This window comes from Bos indicus x Bos taurus, chromosome 28 (genome assembly GCF_003369695.1).
Source record: "Bos indicus x Bos taurus breed Angus x Brahman F1 hybrid chromosome 28, Bos_hybrid_MaternalHap_v2.0, whole genome shotgun sequence".
In the NCBI taxonomy this organism is placed as follows: Eukaryota; Metazoa; Chordata; class Mammalia; order Artiodactyla; family Bovidae; genus Bos; species Bos indicus x Bos taurus.
The window spans coordinates 24,402,558-24,424,763 of NC_040103.1; the positions used below are offsets into that span (position 1 = coordinate 24,402,558).

General features: G+C 35.3%; 1 protein-coding gene across 5 annotated transcripts in view; it reads right to left on the reverse strand.

Moving 5' to 3' along the window:
* Positions 1–4,316: 4,316 nt before the first annotated feature.
* The window catches only part of HERC4 (HECT and RLD domain containing E3 ubiquitin protein ligase 4), a 127,608-nt gene continuing 109,718 nt past the window's right edge, over positions 4,317–22,206 (reverse strand). For 4 of the 5 annotated variants that reach the window (XM_027530872.1, XM_027530875.1, XM_027530873.1 and 1 more), the window contains 6 exons: positions 16,992–17,158; positions 15,994–16,060; positions 13,506–13,588; positions 9,548–9,731; positions 5,748–5,850; positions 4,317–4,985 (listed from right to left, as the gene is read on the reverse strand). In XM_027530872.1, coding sequence (XP_027386673.1) covers positions 4,777–4,985; positions 5,748–5,850; positions 9,548–9,731; positions 13,506–13,588; positions 15,994–16,060; positions 16,992–17,158 — 813 coding nt within the window. In that variant the 3' untranslated portion in view covers positions 4,317–4,776. Of the gene's footprint in view, positions 4,986–5,747; positions 5,851–9,547; positions 9,732–13,505; positions 13,589–15,993; positions 16,061–16,991; positions 17,159–22,206 lie in introns of those variants that run through there. The other variant, XM_027530876.1, reaches the window with a different exon arrangement.

The following is a 22,206-nucleotide window of genomic DNA, read 5'->3' on the forward strand; positions in this document are numbered from 1 at the left end:
AATGAATAAACGTGGCAGTTTCCTGCCTTCAGGTCTCTTGAAGGGAACTAAACAATCCAAAAAACTCTCTGCCCCTGTATATCTTGTTTGCACTAGAAAAAATACCTGTGAAATTCCATAGATGCACAAAATAGAAAAGTGGTTCTTAATAAAGAGCATGTCATTTCAAGTAATTGAATACCTAGCAAAACCTAACTTAATTAAAGCCGTGGATTCAATGCTGTTGCCACTTCCCTAGGTGCGTGTACCATATTCCACGGATACACTGTTTAATCAGTGTCTTCCTCAGTGGCACTAAAGAATGCTGTACCTTGACCCACCTGCTAAAACATTATCTGATAAATTTTATTTGAAACAAGTTTCAACTCTTAGACTAATCAAAAGCTCTCCCCACTCCTTAAAAATGAACAGTCACCCTTCCCCCCCCATCCACCCACCAAGTGACTCTCAACTGGGATTAAAAATAAACTGGGGAATTTTGGGAAGTAACCTGAGCTGTCACCTCTTAGAGATGACATCTAATTGGCCAAAGGTGGAGTTTACAGTAAAAAGTAGCCCCAGGTGATATATTAAGAGTTGAGAAGTGAAAGGAATAGGGTGAGTTCCTTCCGCATTTAACCCTCCATTCAGTGTGGCTGGCCCAAAAGGGAAAGTAAGGTAGACATACATAAAACAGACAAATTCCCACTTTGTCCCTAGTAATGTTACAATGTGAGTGCAGGGAGCTACCGAATTACTGTGAAAGGAGGACAAAACTAACCTAAGGAGTTTGGATGGCCAAAGGACCAGAGGCTGCGGATAGGAAGAGGTTGAGAGCAAGACCATTTTGCCTTTGCTTTCAGAGAACTCACCATATGCAGGGGAAGACTGCCTTAGGCATGTTGCACATCATCAGAAGACCTTGTTCAACTAAATGCAGTGAAAACCTTATACAACGCAGGCAAAAGCATGTTAGAAGTCAATCCCTGTGCAAAGGCTGGGGTTCTCAGTTTTGAAAACTACATTGTGGTTTTATTTCATGCCAATTTAAAGGCTTGTATTGATTCTACTGCCTTCTCTGAACAATGGCTATTGGTTAAAATTACTACTGACTTAAGAACAACTACTTGTACAAATAGGTCTAAGTGGAGGCCAAATGTTTTCAAAGGTTAAGCCAGTTCCGCAATCATGGTCCTTAAAATTTAGTGAACTCAGTATTTGCCTACTTGCTAATCTATCAATTCAGTTCAGTAGCTCAGTCGTGTCAGACTCTGCGACCCCATGGACTGCAGTATGCCAGGCTTCCCTGTCCATCACCAACTCCTGGACCTTACTCAAACTCATGTCGAGTTGGTGAGCCATCCAACCATCTCATCCTCTGTTGTCCCCTTCTCCTACCTTGAATCTTTCCCAGCATCAGGGTCTTTTCCAGTGAGTCAGTTCTTCACATCAGGTGGCCAAAGTATTAGGAGTTTCAGCTTCAGTATCAGTCCTTCCAATGAATATTCAAGACTGATTTCCTTTAGGATGGACTGGTTGGATCTCCTTGCAGTCCAAGGGACTCTCAAGTCTTCCCCAATGCCACAGTTCAAAAGCATCAATTCTTCAGCGCTCAGCCTTCTGTATGGTCCAACTCTCACATCCACACATGACTACTGGAAAAACCATAGCTTTGACTAGATGGACCTTTGTTGGCAAAGAAATGTCTATGCTTTTGAATATGCTGTCTAAGTTGGTCATAGCTTTTCTTCCAAGGAGCAAGCGTCTTTTAATTTCATGGCTGCAGTCACCATCTGCAGTGGTTTTAGAGCCCAAAAAAATTGTATGTCACTGTTTCCATTGTTTCCCCATCTATTTCCCATGAAGTGATGGGACTGGATGCAATGATCTTCATATTTTGAATGTTTTAAACCAGCCTTTTCACTCTCCTCTTTCACCTTCATCAAGAGGCTCTTTTAGTTCCTCTTCACTTTCTGGCATAAGGGTGGTGTCATCTGCAAATCTGAGGTTATTGGTAATTCTCCCTGAAATCTTGATTCCAGCTTGTGCTTCAACCAGCCCAGCATTTCACATGATGTTCTTTGCATATAAATTAAATAAGCAGAGTGACAGTATCCCTGACATACTCCTTTCCCGATTTGGAACCAGTCTGTTGTTCCATGTCCAGTTACAACTGTTGCTTCTTAACCTGCATACAGATTTCTCAGGAGGCAGGTCAGGTGGTCTGGTATTCCCATCTCTTGAAGAATTTTCCAGTTTGTTGTGATCCACACAGTCAAAGGCTTTGGCCTAGTCAATAAAGCAGAAGTAAATGTTTTTCTGGAACTCTCTTGCTTTTTCGATGATCCAGCGGATGGATGTTGGCAATTTGATGTCTGGTTCCTCTGCCTTTTCTAAATCCAGCTTGAACATCTGAAGTTCATGGTTCACGTACTGTGGAAGCCTGGCTTGGAGAATTTTGAGCATTACTTTGCTAGCATGTGAGATGAGTGCAATTGTGCGGTAGGTTGAGCATTCTTTGGCACTGCCTTTCTTTGGGATTGAAATGAAAACTGACCTTTTCTGGTCCTGTGGCCACTGCTGAGTTTTTCAGATTTGCAGCACTTTCACAGCATCATCTTTTAGGATTTGAAATGGAATTCACCTCCACTAGCTTTGTTCTCAGTGATGCTTCCTAAGGCCCACCTGACTTCACATTCAGGATGTCTGGCTCTAGGTGAGTGATGACACCATGGTGGTTATCTGGTCATAAAGATCTTTTTTTGTATAGTTCTCTGTATTCTTGCTACGTCTTCTTAGTATCTTCTGCTTCTTTTAGATCCAAACCATTTCTAATCTATAAAGCTTGGTATTTTTGTTACTTTTAAAAAGCAGCAAACAGCAATTTGAAAAATCTTCAATGGTATTTTTTCCCATGAATCTCCCTGCTGTTAATTCTACTGTAGCTCTGCAGTAACAGGGAGGAAAAGAATACCAGAGTTACCCAAATTATGCCTTGCACTGTTGTATTCCCAGATAACAGGTCAGGCCTTGTTAAAACACCTGTTCAATGAACTCTACCTGTATTAATCCAACGTGGCTGCTATTTTACAGAAAAGCTTCATAGCAAATAGAGGTTACTAAAAAACCTGACACACACATCTGTTTTCAGTGTTAACAATCAGTAGCCTCAAGGAATGGATGTGCACATAAACAATATAATACCAGAAACCTGGAGGAATTTTACTGGGAAAAATGTTACTTTAAGGACAATTATTAAGGCTTTTATTTAAAAGCCTATTAAAAACACCAGAAGTTTAACTAGTGAAAAGTACATGTCCACAATCCCTTTTCCAAAACCCTTGGACTCATTTGCATTTTGGAATTACGAATGTTAAGAGTTTTTAAAGCACACAGTGTTGCACCCACACAGATCTGGGCAGCACCTAGACCAAACACAAAACAAACACACTAGCACTGCCACAGTAACATATGCAAACAGTCCCATTTAGTATCATAAACAGCCTCAACAACTGAGGTCAGGTTTTGCTACAAAGTGATGTAACACCCCCGTCTCTCCCCACCCTGGCTGAGATGTTTTGGATTTTAGAATTACAGGTAAGGAGACTTGGGAGCTTCTATTAAACAGATAAATTTGTATGGAAATGGGAACTATCTGTCCAAAATTTAAGAGACCTTCCCTTAGATATTACTGTTTTTGAAGAATTTTGACTCTTATATGAGAACCAGTGAAAGTTTAAATATTAAGCCAATAAACCTTTATTATTTAAACAGTTTCATGGCATTTAAAAAATAAATTTAAAAAATAAATATTTGCATTATAGCAGAAAGTCACATGTGTTGCATCACTCACTGTTACAATTTAATGACAAGATAACTAAGCATCAGCACCTTAAAACTTAAAAGAGTTGTCTGTTAAGATTTGTCTCTTAAAATTCAAGTAAATGGTTCTGAAGCACTAAAAATTCTCTTTAAATACCAACCTGCAGCATCAATAGTTTTAAAAGCTTTAACCCAATGATTGGTTCTCATAGTAGTCAACGATTGTATTTCCAGCAACTGGACAGAGTTCTTTCAGTACTAAACATTAAGCTTTCCCACAACTTCCCATTGGTCAATTATATCTCAAGACTCATAGAAAGAAAGAACTATATGTTAATCAGGTAAATTCTATTTGCAATTTAGACTTACACAAGGACATTATTCTAGTAAAAAAGCAAAGACTATTTTCCACCATGCTAATTTTTTGCCTTCACAGATTCTCAGAATAAGATTTAAATGATAATTTTTAACCCTTTAAAGGAATCTCAGTTCAAGTACAACCAGAGAAACTGCACTGGTATCAGAACATAACTATTTTATTACAAAACTTTAACATTATTTACAAAATGAAAAAATAATCGAATGACTATTGCAGGCCAAAGTTAAAGGCTTCTCATCCGTGATTGGAGGAAAATTAAGCAACATTTTCATGCACTCACACACCAGATCATTTGTCAGATATGCAAACTCTTAAAATTTATGTTAGTAAAACCTCAACGTAGTCACAATACTTGTATGTTTATTAGAAGATGGCAAAAAAAAAAATCCATGGTTCTGTACAGTGTTTAATATTTAACACAGTTTGTTCGTTTCTTTTAATTTTTTTGGCTTTCATGAATACTCATTGCATTGAACATTTTGCAAGTAAGAATTATAATAGTACCTCTATCACCTTGCTGAATTCATCACCACAAGAAAAACACAAATAATTAGTTTAATGCTTTTGCAGTAAACTGAATAGTTGTAACTCCAAAGTTATATTAAACTGAAGCCTTCATTGTGATCAATAGCTTGAATCAGTTTAGAGCGTAGAGTTTCTTTGTCTGTATATTTTGGAAGATCCAGAAGATTAAAACAGGTATGGGAAACTGGGAGATACTCCTCACCACCTCCTGTTGACTGGATGACTAGTATTAGACTCTTCATACCAAGAATAGGAATGCGATCACTACCTGTCAAAAATACTGCCAAGAAAAGAATCACTGAGTGAAAGAACTACTTTTATCGATAATAAAAGTTTTAAATAACAATGTGGAGTATCAAGTTACTTAAACAATCACTTATAGCAAAGCTTTACAGTAACATTTGCTCTAAAGTGGAAGCCTATCCCCAGAATTTGTGGAAGCATGATTCTGAGATACATCCAAACAGTATTTTTTCTTTAAAAGTGTAATCTTAACATCAGCACACAGAAAGGCTTAATATATGTGTGATACATGAATGACTACAGAAAGGCTTAATATATGTGTGATACATGAATGACTACTATCCTTGATAAAAACACTTTGGGAGCCCCTCTTTTTTGAAAAGAGTAACCATTTAGAACTATTTATTTAAAAAAACATGCAGTTTTGATTATGATTCCTTTCCTATTTGTCTTGTCATTTTTAAACAAATTCATACTTGGAAGCCAAAATTAATGACCTGTCATCCTATGATATGCAAAACAGACACACATTAATAGGCATTAAGTTCAGGAACAGGAAAGTTCTATTTTCTACACCAACTACCAAAGTTTTCATTCTGAAGCAAAGAAAAAAAATTGAATATGAAAAGTTATACTGCAGAGATCTTGTTAAAATGTAAAGAATGTGGATAAAAAAAATTACTCTGAAAATTAAAAACAGGACCTTGAATAATACAGAAAAACCCACCAAAGTGAATCAAGTTAGTCTAAGTTCAAAAGTTCGATAATTAGACTCCATTCTCATAAAACAAATACTTACACAAAAATTGTTTTTTCTTTTCCAATGGTAATTCATGAAATACTTCCCAGAACATTTTTATTGTAGGATGTTCTGCCCAATATTCTCCTTTGTATTCTGTATTCTAAAACAACATAACCTTCTATTAATATTAAGGGATATCAGTTTTATCTTCAATCTGACAACTAGCTTCCTTAGCACAGAAAGTTAACACTATCCAAGAGTTTGAAACTCATGTAATTCAGTTAATTATTACTTCCTGGATATTCTGTAACTTGGAACTATTAGTTCCAGAGAAAAAGAAAGAAAATATGAATCTGCAGAACCATCTCCCCTGCTCCCAATTCAAAGAACATGATGTGATAGTAATATCATTTTCCAAAGTTAAGTATATAAAGGATAAACCAAAATTACTAAAAGGCTAATGGACTATTAAAGTTTAAGATGGAATTAATTATCTCTGATAATCATGAAATTTTCTTTCCCTTTATCGATGAACACAAGTCATATGAATTATTTTGTATTATTCCATCTTCTCTTTAAAACATTAATGGTTCTAAGAGCAACACTAACAATTTTCTGTGTTAGTTTCCAAAAGGCCCTCAAAGACCTCTGCTTCCTGCTATTCATGGCCATGTTATGTCCCCTCCCACACTGAATAGGCTTGACCTCATCAGGATAGTGCAGATGTGAGAATACATGACTTCTGAGACTAGATCATAAAAACTTGTGTGGCTTTAGCTTTTTGGTCACTCACTCCCAGGGGGAGCACTTCATGGAGACATTCAAACAACCCTATGGAGAGGTCCTCATGCTGAGATCCTGAGGCCTTTGGTCCACAGCCATGTGAGTGAGCCATCTTGGAAGGGGAATCCTATCCTTCAGCCATCTTCAGATGACTAAAAGCACCAGCTGGCATTTCAACTGCAACCTCATGAAAGATCTCCAAGTCTAAAATCACTGGACTAAACCACTTCTGAATTCCTGGCCCACAGGAACCATGTGAGACAACCAATGTTCATCTTTAAGCCTCTATGTTTCAGTGTAACTTGCAACAAAACAGCAAACATGTTTCCCAAACACTCCTTTCTTTGTTCATCGGATTAAATTCTACTTGTCCTTTAGGTTCAGATTAAATGTCACCTAATTCATTCATTGGCTCATTAGACACATGTATAACGAGTTTCAGGCAAAGTCTGGAGTCCTGGGGAAACTGCACTGAACCTGGTAGATATTACCATCAAGTGAGAGGCTTTCCCTGTTTGTGCAGGTTTTGCCTTATATATCATTCACTAAACTCTCTTTATATTCATCACAGTTCAATTATTTAACGTCCAGCCTCCTTGCCAGAGAACAAAGACCACGTCTCAAGCTTATTTACTGCTGTCTTTCTAATCTTTTGCATAGTATTAGGCATCTAGTACAGAGAAGGCGATGGCACCCCACTCCAGTACTCTTGCCTGGAAAATCCCAAGGACAGAGGAGCCTGTGGGCTGCAGTCCATGGGGTCGCTAAGAGTCGGACACAACTGAGCGACTTCACTTTCTCTTTCATGAATTGGAGAAGGAAATGGCAACCCACTCCAGTGTTCTTGCCTGGAGAATCATAGGGACGGGGAAGCCTGGTGGGCTTCGACACGACTGAAGTGACTTAGCAGCAGGCATCCAGTAGAGGCTCAGTAAAGATTTATTTTTAGGTTCTTGAATTTGGAGCTCTATTTGTAGCCATGATTATATCAATGACTGAACTCGAGAAATCCACAACATATATATTAATTTACAAAGAGATTTGGAGATAATGGCTTGAATTCTAGCAATCAGCTTAAGTATTAACCTGTTTGAATTGAAGACTGAGTATGTTAGTGGGGAAATGAAAGGTGGTTGGCTAGTTTTTTTCTTTTTTCCTTTTTTTAAGCCACAAGATGGTACTGGGGAAATGTGTACAGTCATGATGAAGAACATCTGAAGTCACAAATCATAATTAGTGAAATTATAATGAATCAGATCAGTGGAAGAAACTAAGTATACTAAGTACACTAAAATATACCTTTAAAAAATGCCCTCTTGCTGAATGAATACTTTTATCAGTTATAACTTCAGACAAGGTTTTAAGTATTTGCTGAATGCCCTTCTAGGTTCTGGGAACACAGCAGTGAACAAATAGACAAAAATCCTGACAGCAGTGAACTAAGAGACAAAAATCCTGCCGTTATAGTGCTGACAGTGAGTGGGGGTAAGGGGAGCAGACGGTAAAGACAATTAAGTAAAATTTTATTTAGTCACATTTAGAGAAGAAAGAAGGAAAATAGGGGGTATGTATGTGTACATATGCAATTTTTAGTGGGTTAGCCAATGAATTCTCTAAAAAGATATAAAGACATAAAGGAAATGAGACAAGACACATTTGAAATTACCAAGGTGAAAAGAATTCTAGGCACAGAAAACAAAAAGGCCACAGGGCTAAAGTGTTTCTGGAGGGTTCTAGGCCCAGCTAAGAAGCCAGTAAGGCTGAAGCAGAGTGAAAGAGGAGGAATGAAAGATGAGGCAAGAAGGATAAATCTTGTAGGATCTGAGGGGTAATGATTCTTAAAGTCATCTTTCTTCTGTTTAGCAAATTAATTTACCTCCTGAAAGAAATCTTCAATCTCCTTCCTGGAGGATTCAAGCCTGACTGCCAGTTTCTGAGTGCCAGCCTCAGTTCTACATGCTTTCCCAGATTCTAGAGCCTCTCTCCAGGGTTCTCTTTTGCCAGGCAGGAAAGGGGATATGAGAGGGCTAGTAATTCCTTAAATTAGTTTTGAAACAACTGTATTGCTTTCAGTCCAACCCTGTAGCCCTGGTAACATGACGTGCTCATTTCTGTGACTTGCACAAATTCTATAATGTGACAGGCTGCCTCTTGACGAATCTCGTCCTCTGGAGGCTCAGAATTCAATTTTCTTTGTTCTAAGTCACTCATCCACCTATTTTCCATCTTCCAAAGCTGTACTTTCTCGTGCTCACTGTGTTTTGGGGGAGGGGTTAGTCCTATGCTTAGTCCTTTACTGTAATTCTAATGAGATTTGGGAGGGAGCAGAGAAAAATGTTTATTCCACTATGCTTAATCAGAAGTCCTATTTTTTTTGTGTAATTAAAATTTTTTTTCCTTAAATTGTTACACAGTAAAATTGACATTTATGTGTGTACAGTTCTACAAGTTTTAGACCACGTATACAGATAAACCACCACTAGAGCCAGGACAGTCAACAATTCTGTCACCCTAAAGAACTCTCATGTTGCCCCTCTGCAGTCACACTCCCTCCTCATCCCTAGCCCCTGTCCAACACAGTGCTTGGCTTAATCATATGGTATATAATTCTCTGAGACTGATTTCTTTCACTCAGGTGTTGAACGTATCAATAGTGCATTCAGTTTTAATGCACAATAGCAATGGCACCCCACTCCAGTACTCTTGCCTGGAAAATCCCATGGACGGAGGAGCCTGGTGGGCTGCAGTCCATAGGTACGCTAGGAGTCGGACACGACAGAGCGACTTCACTTTCACTTTTCACTTTCATGCACTGAAGGAAATGGCAACCCACTCTAGTGTTCTTGCCTGGAGAATCCCAGGGACGGGGGAGCCTGGTGAGCTGCCGTCTACAGGGTCACACAGAGTCGGACACGACTGAAGTGACTTAGCAGCAGCATTATTTTAAAAAACTTGTAGTCAAATACACATAACACGACATGAATACCATCAATACCAGAGATATAACCATCAACAAGTTATGTTTTCCTTTTGCTTTTCCATCTAAACAATATCATAGATTTGTTTTCCCCTACCTTTTCCAATTCCTTCCAATCATAATTTGTGTTTCCAATAACCATTGCTTGTAGTTCATTAGGCTGAAAGAGCTGAAGGACTTTTCCTCCACAGACCTTATGAAAGCCCGCATGAAAAGCATCAAATAAGGAAGCCACTGATTTATTGAATATGTAATCCACATAAGCATCAACAAACTCTTGTCTAGAAATGAAAAAGCATACATGCACAAAATATAAAAAAAAAATTTACAGATAATATGTATTACAGTCTTACTAAACCTCTGAGTGTTGCTGTACTTTTTGCAATTTACGTACAAAACCGAGAAAGTATGAGTAGGATTCAAAAGACAAAATCTTTATGAAGAAGTCTATTATTCTTTCTATATAAAAATCTGGTACATCTAGGAGGCATGTAGACAACCTCTCATTCACAGCCAATCTTAGCTTACTTCTAAGTGAAAGATGTCCTAATGGGAAGAATATTGATGCAAATGGCTATCAAAAATATTTTTAAATAATTCACAAATTATTGAGAATTTATATGTATCACTCTAATACGTCCCTAAAAAGTATAATGCTAAAATAAGGAATTTTTAATAAAGAGAGAGAACTTTGGGATTAAGACTGTTTCACAGATTGTACAGTCTGCTTTTCCTTGGGTTTCAAAGGAATCTGATGAACCAATTTATTTAAAAAATTAAAAACCCAAGAGGGGCATTAAGTATTCTTTCAGGATAACCATTAAAAACTACAAGTGAAGTTTCTTTTCAAGTGTATGTGTACATACATATAAATACACATACAGATGAACACTGCTGATGCTTTTCTCCCTGTTATGATACAAAAGGAAACAGTCATGAAAAAAGAAAACCCTTTACTCAGTAATTAGAACTAGTTTTATTCCCACTTGTTCTTCTGGCCACAAACACTTTATGCAGCTACCTGGTTAAGCTGATAATCAGAATGTGCGCTAGAGATTTCAATATTTTACACTCTTGTGATCCAAATTAAAAAGGATGCTTCTATAAATGGGAATACTGGTAAATTTAGTCATCTACAGATAACCACTTCAGCAAATTTTAGAATAATCCCAAACTCACTTTACAAAGAGGAAAAAAGGTTAAAGGGGGCCATTATAAAATAAAATTGGTGGCCCTAAGGAAAAATCAATAGCATATGCTTATCAGCGTAAGGTTCTTCTAAGAAGAAACAGGTAATTTCATAAGGCATCATTTTATAACTCAACTATTAGAAAGTCAAATTTATACTGCTAATAGTTAAGTCTCCTAAGTACAAAAGACTAAATTGTTTTATGTGCTAACATTTTTGCATTCCACACTTTCATTATGCAACTCGGACTGGTGGTAAAAAGATCAAAATTCTTTAAATTACTTCTAAACTAAATAATCTATGTGAAATAATATTTGTTAGAAACTTAAAGAATTAGTGCAACAATAGGAACTTGAAAAGCTGAAAAAATATCTTTCTATATCATAGTCAAAGCTTTTCAAAACGAGTAGTTTTTTTTTAAAGTAGAAAGACCTAAAATTTTTCCACATTATTTTAAAAACAGCTTTGTTTTTACCAAAGAAATAACATATATTTTAAAATGTCAAATGTATAGTCCTAACAGCCAACATTTACTGAGCACATACACGTGCTAGGTACTATTCTAAGCATTTTTAAATTATCGCCTCATTTAATCCTCAAAATAACCCCATGAAGTAGGTATAATATATCATCTCACCTTACAGAAAAAGAGACTTGAGGCATGGAGACACCAACTTATTAACCTAAAGTTACACAGCTTCTAAGTAACAGAATCAGGATTATAATCACCTGGATCAAGTCTCTGGCAATTTGAAGAAAACTATTTGTTAACTCTGTCGTTCCTTCTGGTATCTACCTTCAAACTTCAACAGAGTTCTGTTATTCCTTGATCTACAATTATTAATATTATCTGGTGAACTGAATACTGAATATGGTTCAATATTCATTGTTAACATTTTTATGACTATAAATACTAAGTTAAGGAGTGTTCTACAATTACTTTTCTGAAGAATTTTTGTGTCCCTCAGGTTGCTACCTCATCCCCAACTTCAACAGAAACGTCAATCTCCTTTAGATTCACTCAAATATACTAGGTTGCATTTTTTTCCTGAAGACATTCCTCCTGGAATCCTCCATCTTCCTTATCTAAGGCAGATTGATTGTTATTTCTAAATCTTGTACATATCACTGTTTCTCTTTGCCTCTCATCTTTTTTTTTGATCCCTTTTTCCTCATTCTTGGTTCAATTCCTTGTTTTGGTAGGACATATCCTCTAGTAACTTCTTGAGAAAATTGCATTGGAAGTAAATTCTCTGAGACTCTGCATGTATAAAAACATTTTTATATACTTGTATGTATGGATATGAGAGTTGGACTATCAAAAATGCTGAGTGCCAAAGAATTGATGCATTTGAACTGTGGTGTTGGAGAAGACTCTCTTGAGACTCCCTTCGACTGCAAAGAGATCCAACCAGTCCATCCTAAAGGAAATCAGTCCTGAATGTTTACTGGAAGGACTGATGTTGAAGCTGAAACTCCAATACTTTGGCCAACTGATGCGAAGAGCTGACTCATTTGAAAAGACCCTGATGCTGGAAAAGACTGAAGGCAGGAGAAGGGGACAACAGAGGATGAGATGGCCGGATGGCATCACCGACTCAATGGACATGAGTTTGAATAAACTCCGGGGGTTGGTGATGGACAGGGAAGCCTGGCGTGCTGCAGTCCATGGAGTTGCAAAGAGTCGGATACAACTGCACAACTGAACAGAACTGAACCACATACTTGATAGTTTCAATATAGAACTCTATGTTTAAAATAATTTTCTCCCAGAATGTTGATCTCCTAACTTCAGTGTTAATCTTTATGAATCTGATATTATTTTGATTCTTAATTCTTTGTGTATGGTCTGCTATTCCCCGCCCGCCCCCCCAAAGGTTTCAGGGTTCGTTTCTTTTCAGGTTGTGAAATTTCATGTAATTTTGCCTTGTATTATGTTTTATATTTCCGCTTCCATGCTGTCATTCTTAAAAGGCATGTCATTCAGTTCTGGAAATTCTGCGGGGTACCATTTGACAAATTTCATTCATTCCATTTCTTCCAATGAAGTTTTTCCAGTTTTTAATATTATCCTCATGGATGCTACTCTTACCAGTTTGAGCATACTGATTTCAATTTTTATTGACGTTTCTTCATCCTACACGGTTTCTGTTTCTGTTTTACCGTTTTGGTCTTTTCTGAAATGTCTACCGTTCTTTCATTATTCATTTACATTTAAAAGTTAGGCAGTTTTCCCAGAGAAGAATCTTCCAATACACAGTGTCAAGGAGGAGAGAGCTGTAGACTTTCACTTAATCTTCATGTTTCATTTCAGTGCTTTGCCTAACTGTCCTCAAATCCACAGTTCCTTTAGTCTGATCAGTCAAGCTCCAGTCTGCCCAGCTGGAGAGGGAAAGTTCCTAGGCCACACGTGCTCTATGGGAAATGGGTCTCTAACTGCTTCTTATAACAGCCAATCACTCTGTTTCCAGTTTCCCCTTAAAATCCATACCCTTTTTAACCTGTTTTTTTATTCTCCATGCCTGAACTATTGTGCTGCAATATGAACTGTCCGCCTTCATGGCTCCTAGTCCATCTTGTGCTGCAGCTTCTTCTGTCTGGCTGAAGTTTGGTACCATTGGTTTCTAGCTTCCGAAAATGTGTCTGTTGTTGTCTCCTCTTTCTTCCCTTTGTTCTTGTTGGTAATGATCTTTTTGTCCCTTTATTAATGTCTTAACAGGAGCAAAAGGAAGATTGATTACGTCCTCACCATTCAAAGAGTAAATTTATCTGAGTAAAAATTTAAGACTGTGACATATTTCTAAATACAGAAGAAAATGCCTACTGAATCTTATTACTACCACTGATGCTGCTATAAGTCACTTACCGATTTTGTTTGTTAACAGCTGTGTCTGCACCATTTAGAACCAGTTCTTTCACTTCTGTTGCACCAAAGTTTTCAACTGTGATCTATTAATTTAAATTTTTAAAAAAAGTCAATGTCAGACTCAAAACTTATTATTTTAATAACCTATTATAATCTACCTTTCTCTCATTAAATATAAGAAATAATAAGTTTGAAGTAAAATTCTGGTAGCATAAGCTTATTTGTGAATTCTGCATGAAGCCACAGCTAGAAATTTTCATCTTCTCTAGCAGTTTGAAATCGTACATTGACTAATTACAAATTAACAAGCTTTTGGTTTGTTAACAGGAAATTGAGTAATTATCCCACGTAAAACTTCAGAAGGGTCACTACAGGAGTAAAATATTAGGAAGGATGTTTTCCTTGGACAAGTGATAGACTCCAAGTCAGAATGCATTCAACTTTAGAATAGCTATGCATTCTTCCCGCATGACAGCTGCCACTCTGGTATTCCTTCTTGCTGCATTTTAACTACAGGTGGTTCTTCCAGTTTGCCATTAATTTGGTTTATAAAGAGTCATTTATTTTGAAATTTCTTATTTCCCTTACTAGTGTGCTCATTTTCCTATATATGTTTTCATTCCCACCTCTGCATCTTTTCTCTTCCTATTCCCTTTTTTTGGGAATATTCCTCTCTTCTATTAACATTTTTTTAATACCTGTTTATAAAACACTATACTAGGAGTGGGATGATAAAAGATGAATAAATCCCTGCTCTTGAATTTGCTACCCAATAAAGAAGGATAAATGTGATATGTAAACAACTCATTATTATAGTAAAATAAATGCTATAATAGAGACATGAACAAAATACTATCAGACCATGGAAGAAAGCAAGCTTACTTCTAAACAGAGAAAGTATAAAAAACCTTGAGGAAGAAATGTCATTTGAAAAGCATCTAAAAGGATGAATAAGGCTCTGAAAGATTAGGAGAGGACAGAATTTCTGACTAAGGACAGGGATTGAACAAAAGGATAGACAGACCAAATATCAAAAAAATGCATGCCCCTAAAAAACAGGGAAGGTGCGGCATATAAAAGAATACTGTGAGACATGACAAAACTTAGTATGAATGGGAGGATACAATGGAAGTTAGAAAGCCAGATTACAAACGATCTGAAGCCCATTCTAAAGCTATTACTCCATAAGTAGCAAAGAGCCGCTGAGTATGTCTGGGAAGAACTGACAGTGGGAAGCAATGTTTGAATTAGCATAGATCTTACTAAATAGTCACACACTTGATGACTGATAAAGCTTAGAATTCAATGCTTCAGTCAATTGAGATGATCAGTAAAGATCCAAAGAAAACTGATAGGGTTATTAAGTGCACCAACTGAAAAGGAGAACTAAAATTTCACAGTAAATATGAATTCAAGGAGGACTTTTTCTTGGAAAAAGTTAAACATTACTAAAAGAAATTAACCTATTTCCCTTTAAACCTATCAAATTCTCTTGTAACTGCACTATGTGACAATTCTTAAAATGACCAAAGAATGGACAAACATTTTTGAGGAGGCACATAATTTTTTTGGCAAACTGTGTGATACAAGAATATGGTATCTTTTGTCAGCTTTGACTGTAAAAACACAAAGAGGACAGTTTGAGGGTATGTGGGGTGGGGGGGGGGGGGAGGGCACACGAAGTTTTTGAGAAGAATAGACAGGAAAAAAGAAAAACTGAAGGTTTTTACCATTTTCCCAAGAATCTAATTTATACTATTCAAATAGTTACTTCTGAAGTGCCTTATCATAATCCTTGCTGATTTTTCTCTCCTTTAATTGTCAACTATTCTATTTCTGCCAGATCCTCATTTATCAATGATTCTGCATAAAGACTAGATGATTTATTGAACATCCCTCTCACTGAATTAAATTCTACATCTTTTTTAAGATTTGTAATTTCATTTTCCAAATAATATTTCAATGTATTTCCATTTATACTGCATTGTATCCAACAGTAAGACAAAATTCGCAAGGATGAATGTTACTATAAAAGGGATGTCTGAGTGGGAATTCATCTTTTAGGTGGCAAATTCATTAGTGGATTCATGTTACAATAACCTTTACTTCTCTAAATATTCTTGTGATTGCAGACTCAAAAAAAATGAACACTTGAATAAAGAGGAACCCGTGTATCTGGAAAGATCTTTAGTATAATGTTAAACAACACAGGCTTATCCAGTCACAGAGCTGGATACAAATACTATCTCTGAAATGTGACAACTGTTTTCAGTTTTCTCATCTGTAAAATAAGGATAATAATACCGATCTCTTGGGATTATGAGGATTAAATGAAATAATGCATGTGACTAGCATATAGTTAATGCTCAATAAATGTTAGCTAAAGGGTTAAGAATTCCATTCATCGAAATAAAAACCATAAGGCATAGCTGATAAATAAAAGGGATGATGAACAATCAAGCTACTATTCTATGTCTTTCCATCTTACCGTAAAATTAAGACAAAATGTCTCTTCAACATCATCTTCAGGATAGTCCAGTAACTGTTGCATGCTTCTGAAAAACAATATGTATGTTGCTTTGAAGTAAAATATAATTGCGTTATTTTGACTAGTTTGCCTATGACTAGGTATATATTTCTCATTCATTCTTGGTCAAATCCTTTTGCTAATCTGTACTTTTATGTTTGTTTCAGAATGGTAGTTGTACAAGCAAATTTATAAACAATGTTGAAGGGAAAAAAAACAAAGGTTTTTATCTTTTCCTTTGAATACAAAGGCCATGTATCCACCCATTTTCAATACTTGTTCTTATATATAAGTTTTAGGGCTTCCCTGGTGACTCAGATGGTGAAGAATCTGCCTGCAATGCAGGAGACACAGGTTCAATCCCTGGGTCAGGAAGATCCCCTAAAATGGCAACCCATTCCAGGATTCTTGCCTGAAGAAGCCCACGGACAGAGGAGCCTGGTGGGCTGCAGTCCATGGGGTTACAGAGTAGAACACAACTGAGTGACTGGCAAATTTATATACAATATTGAAGAGAAAAAAACTAAGATTTTTACTTCCTTTGAATACAAAGACCATGCATGCACCCATTTTTAATACTTGTTCTTATATGTAATTTTTTATTCCATTTAATGTAATAAATAAAAAGAACTACATATTCCACCTAGGAATGAAGGTGATTAGAAGTAAAAGTCCAAATCAATTATTTAACTACATTCAAGAAACATTACCTTCCTAAATTTATTATCTGATATTCACAAAGTATTGTTAAACTAAAAATTTACCACATGGCTTTATACATATAACTCTTTCAGTAGGAAATTCTCACAATGGTTTTTTCTTTTATTAGAAGGGTTACTGGTTTATTTTGGAAATTCAAGAAGAACAACAGAAACATAATTATTCCTAAAAAGAAAATTTCTGTACATCCCCCATTTCCTATTTTCTAAACCCCATTCTTGCCACTTTTTACAACTAACCTCCCAACATCAGGGACCAGTTCTTTCAAATCTTCCAGGGATGGCTTCTTTTTTAGCAGTTTCTTATATAAAGCCAAAGGAAAATGGAGGTCCACAATAGTAAAATTATAAATTGCTAATCCACAGATAACACCAATTAAGTGGAATAAATCACTGTCTTCAAATGTCTGAAAATACAGAAAAAATTAATGAATAAAAAGAAAAAAGTTCATTCTCATTCCTATCTTCCTGGGGCAATATTATTGTTAGTATTTTTGCACATTTTCATTCAATGTATTTTCTAGGAGAGACAAAACTAAAATCTAGTGGACATGATACTATACATATAATTTCACAACTGACTTTTCCCCCAGAAATATAATCATTTTCACATCACTAAGCATTATATTAAATGAAATGATTACTAGAACTTTTTTCTGATTTAAAAACTTATACACATTCAGAATTTGAAAAATAAAAAGCTTATGGAAGAAAATAAATTAAACACCTGTGTAACTCAATCACTTAGAAACACCAGGGACAATGATTTTTAAAAATTTTAATGTATTTCCATCTACTATAAGTTCAGAAAAATAATATAAAACATATTAAAGGTTTTCTCATTCTTCTAATTACAACACAAGTATTTCTTATGTCATTACTCTTCCAGAACATGATTTTTAATGGCTGAATATTAATCACATAGAAGTATCATGGCTTGCTAAATTAGCTATTAATATTAAGGCTTGCTAAACTAGCTATTAATAACTATAGTTGGACATCTAGATGATTAAAATATTAAAAACAATGTTTGTTTCCTTCAGTAATCTTTAAAGAATTAAAGATTTAATAATTTTTAAAGAATTAATGTATGTTCACAGGAAATTCTGTGAGCATGTAATTAACAGAAGAAATTTTTAAATTAGATCTGGGGCTCCAGACATAGTTCATTCACTATCTAATGTCAGTGTTTTCAAGATAAAAGCAGTATTAATCTCATAAGGTTATTGTGAGGATTAAGTGGAATCATGTATGTAAAATGCTTTTAGCATAGTTCTTACAGCGCACAGTAAAGGCTCAATAAACATTCTAATTAGCTAGTAATTTTCAAAATAAGATGGGTATCTTTTTTGCATATATATATATATGTGTGTATATATATACTGGTCCATAGTTTGGAATATTTCCATAGAAGAAATTCTGCTTTGCAAGGAAGAATTTCAAAGTCAAAGGAATGCTAAGCATACCATAAAAACTCTTTTCCTCCACAACTGTTCTAGTTTATACTGCCATTGTAGTCCAGGAAAATGACTATCTTTTCACATTTTCATCTATATACACACATAAAATATATTTGAGTTAAAAAATGACAAATGTGTTTCACTGTACATTTTTGACTACTAGTGATACTAAAAATATAGATTTGTGTGTGTGTTTGAAAAGTCTTTTTGTGTCCTTAGCCCATTTATCTTTTAGGGGTTAGTGTTTTCTTATATATTTATATTTGAATACATCATATGTTAGGGTTATTACCCTGTGTCATATTCAAAACATATATGCCTTTTATGTTCTGTTATCTCATATTTTTCATTGGTCAGATTTCTCTTTTTCTTCTGTGATGTCCCTACATTGTGTTGAAGCTCAAAAAGTCCTTAAACAGGGCAGACTGTGTATGTGTTAATATCTCTTCTTCCAGAAATCCCTGTAGATGAGAATACAGGAATAAATGGCATAAATTCACAAGAAAAAAGAATAGGGAGGAGTTTCAATAGCACGAAAGAAATTTCAATATCTCAAGATATGAAAAATAAATGGCTGGTTTGATTTGGTAAAGCAGAAAAAATGGAAACAGCAGCTTGTGAGAAAAGCCAGTAAAAAAAAACAAGCTCATCTATGCTGTAGGCTCAGGAACTGACAGTGCCGGTCTATCCCTGTGAAGTCAGAGGTATTCCAGCTAGCTCAGCTAGTAAAACATAACTCTGAGAGTTAAGTATCAGAGAGGGGTTGAAAACAGGATGCTTGACGGGAGAGGCCTCTGACTTTCTAGAAAGGATGAATCAAAGAAGCTCTGGAATCTGAGACAACTGATGCTCGGGGTCCTGCTTCAAAAACAAAGGGATCAAATGGAAGTCTATACAGTGAACAATGGGAATCCAAGCTTCCCTTTCCAGTGTCTGGAACACTACTAGAAGAACACTGACAGCCAGGGCTACAACCATGCCTGTAAACACAAAGGGTAAAAAGCTTACACATGCTGACATAGGCAGGTTCATCCTTCAAAGACCTCTACCTAATCACTTTACGAGTGGGGTCCCTAAACATAAATGTGCATATGCCCAGACACAAAAGTATCTAGGTAGCATTTCAGTGTCACATTCTAAAATAATAAACAGCCAAGAATTACAAGGAAAAAACAAAAGAAACAAACACAAGAAAACTAGATGAATAAGAAATAAAGCCAATAAATGATTAACTTTAAATGGCTACATTTTAAAAGAATAAAATCATAAAATAAACCTTCTAGGACATAATGGAATGAAACTAGAAATCAACATCAGAAGGAAATATGGAAAATTCACAGAGATGTGGAGATTAAACAACACACTTTTAAAAAAGATTAGTCAAAGGTACCACCACAAGGGAAATCAGAAAATACTTGAACTCCTAAAAATGAAAACACATCATACAAAAACTTATGGACGACAGGGAAAGCAGTGTTCAAAAAGAAATTTTTATAGTTGTAAGCATCTAAATTTAAAAAGAAATAATACTTCAAACAAATAACTTAACTTTACATCCTAAGTAACTACAAAAAGAAGAGTAAACCAAACTCAAACCTAGCAGACGGGGAAAATAATAAAGGTTAAAGTGGAGATCAACAAAATTAACAAACCTCTACTAGAATGACCGAGAAATAAAGAGAGAAAACTTACTAGATTTAGGACTGAAAGTGTGGGCATTACTACTGACTTTATAAAAATAAAAAGGATTATAAGACAATAATGAGTAATTAGGCCACAATTATGAATAACGAATGCCACCAAAATAGACAATATAGATGAAATGGATAAATTCCTACAAACACACAAACTTATATAAGAAGAATTAGAAAACCTAAAGAAACTTTTAACAAGAGATTGAACCATCAATCAAACACCTGCCAACAAAAGCCTGAGACCAGATTCTACCAAACATTTAGAAGAATTAACACCTATCAATCTCAAAGTCTTCTTAGAAAAGGAAGAGAAGGAGACAGTTTTTAACTCATTCTATCAGGTTAGGGATGCCATGATAACAAAGCCAGACAAAGACATCTTTCACACACACACACCCCCCAAAGAAAACCATAAAGCAGTATTCCTAATAATAACAGAATAATTGTCAACAGAATACTAGCAAACTGAATCCAGCAGCTTATATAAAAAGAATTACACACCATGACCAAGTGAATGGTCAGGAATGCAAGGTTGTTGAACATAAGAAAATCAACCAATGTAATACATCACATAATGGAATGAAGGAAAGAAACCACATGATCACCTCAACTAATGCAGGAAAAAAATTGTGAATAAAATCTAACACCCTTTCATGATAAATAAACTCAACAAACTAAGCATAGAAGTGAATTTCCTTAACATGATTCAAGGAATTTATGAAAATCCACAGCTGACATTCCACGCAGATCAGGAAAAATTGAGAAGCATGTCCACTCTCACTATTTGCATTTGAAAACATATTGGAAGTTGAAGGCAGGGCAATTAGATAGGAAAAAGAAATAGAAGTATCCAAATAGGAAAGAAAGAGTAAAATTAAACCTACTGAATTTATAGATGACACGATCTTGTAAACAGAAATTCTAAAGAGTCCATAAAACAAACTATTAGATATAATAAATGAATTTAGCACATGATCAACACAGAAAACAATCAGCTGTATTTCTACACATTAGCAATGAACTAAAACTAAGAAAACAATTCCAGTTACAGCAGCATCAAAAAAAACAAAATAATTAGAAATAAATTTAACCACGGAAGCGTAAGACTTGTACACTGAAAACTACAAAATGTTGCTGAAAGAAATTAAAAGACCTAAATAACTGGAAAGATATCCCATGTCCATAGACTAGAAGACAATACTTCCCAAACTGATGTACAAATTCAATGTATTCTCTATTAAAATCTCAATGGCTTTTTCTTTTTTTGCAGAAATGGAAAGCTAACTGTAAAATTCATACAGAATTGCAAAGGATTCCTAATAGTCAAAAGAATCTTGAATAGGAAGAACAAAGTAGGAAGACTCACACATTGCAATTTCAAAATCTACAAAGCTATAGTAAACAAGACAGTGTGGTACTGGCATAAGAACAGACATATACATCATCTGAATAAAATTGAGAGTCCAGAAATAAATCCATATAATGATGGACAATTAATTTTCAACAAGGATGCCATGACTATTCAATGGGGAAAGAATATTAGTCTCTTTAACAATGGTGAGACAACCAGGTATTAACATACAAAGAATGAAGTTGAACTCTTACCTCAAACAATAGTCAAATGAACTCATGATATATCAAAGACCTAAAAATAACAGCAAAAACTATAAAACTCTTCTAAGAAACTCAGGGGTAAATCTTCATGACCTTAAATTTGTCCATGGTTTCTTAGTTATAACACCAAAAAGCACAAGCACCAATATATGAAACAGACTGAGAAAAGACTTTACCAATATTTAAAACTTTTGATATCAAAGGATATTATCAAGAAAGTGAAGAGTTAATTCACATAGTGGAAGAGAATATTTGCAAATCATATATTTCTCAAAAATCTAGTATCCAGAATACATAAAAGAACTCTTAAAACTACAACAATAAAAATCCAACTTAAAAATGACATTTTGCTAAAGAAGGTATACAAATGGCCAAGCAAATACATCATTAGTCAGCAGGGGATGCAAACTGAATCACAATGAAATATCACTTCAAACCCACTATAGTAAGAAGAAATAAATACATGCATAAAATACATTTTTAAATATATTTTTTTAAAAAAGAAAGTAGCAAATGTTCAAACTGGAATCCTCATATATTCCTAATGGAAATGTAAAATGGTTCAGCCATTGTGGAAGACAATTTGGTGGTTCCTCAAAAAAGTCAAACAGAATTATCACATCACCTAACAATTCCACTCGTAAGTACAGATCCAAAATAACTGCAAACAATAACTTGCACACAAGT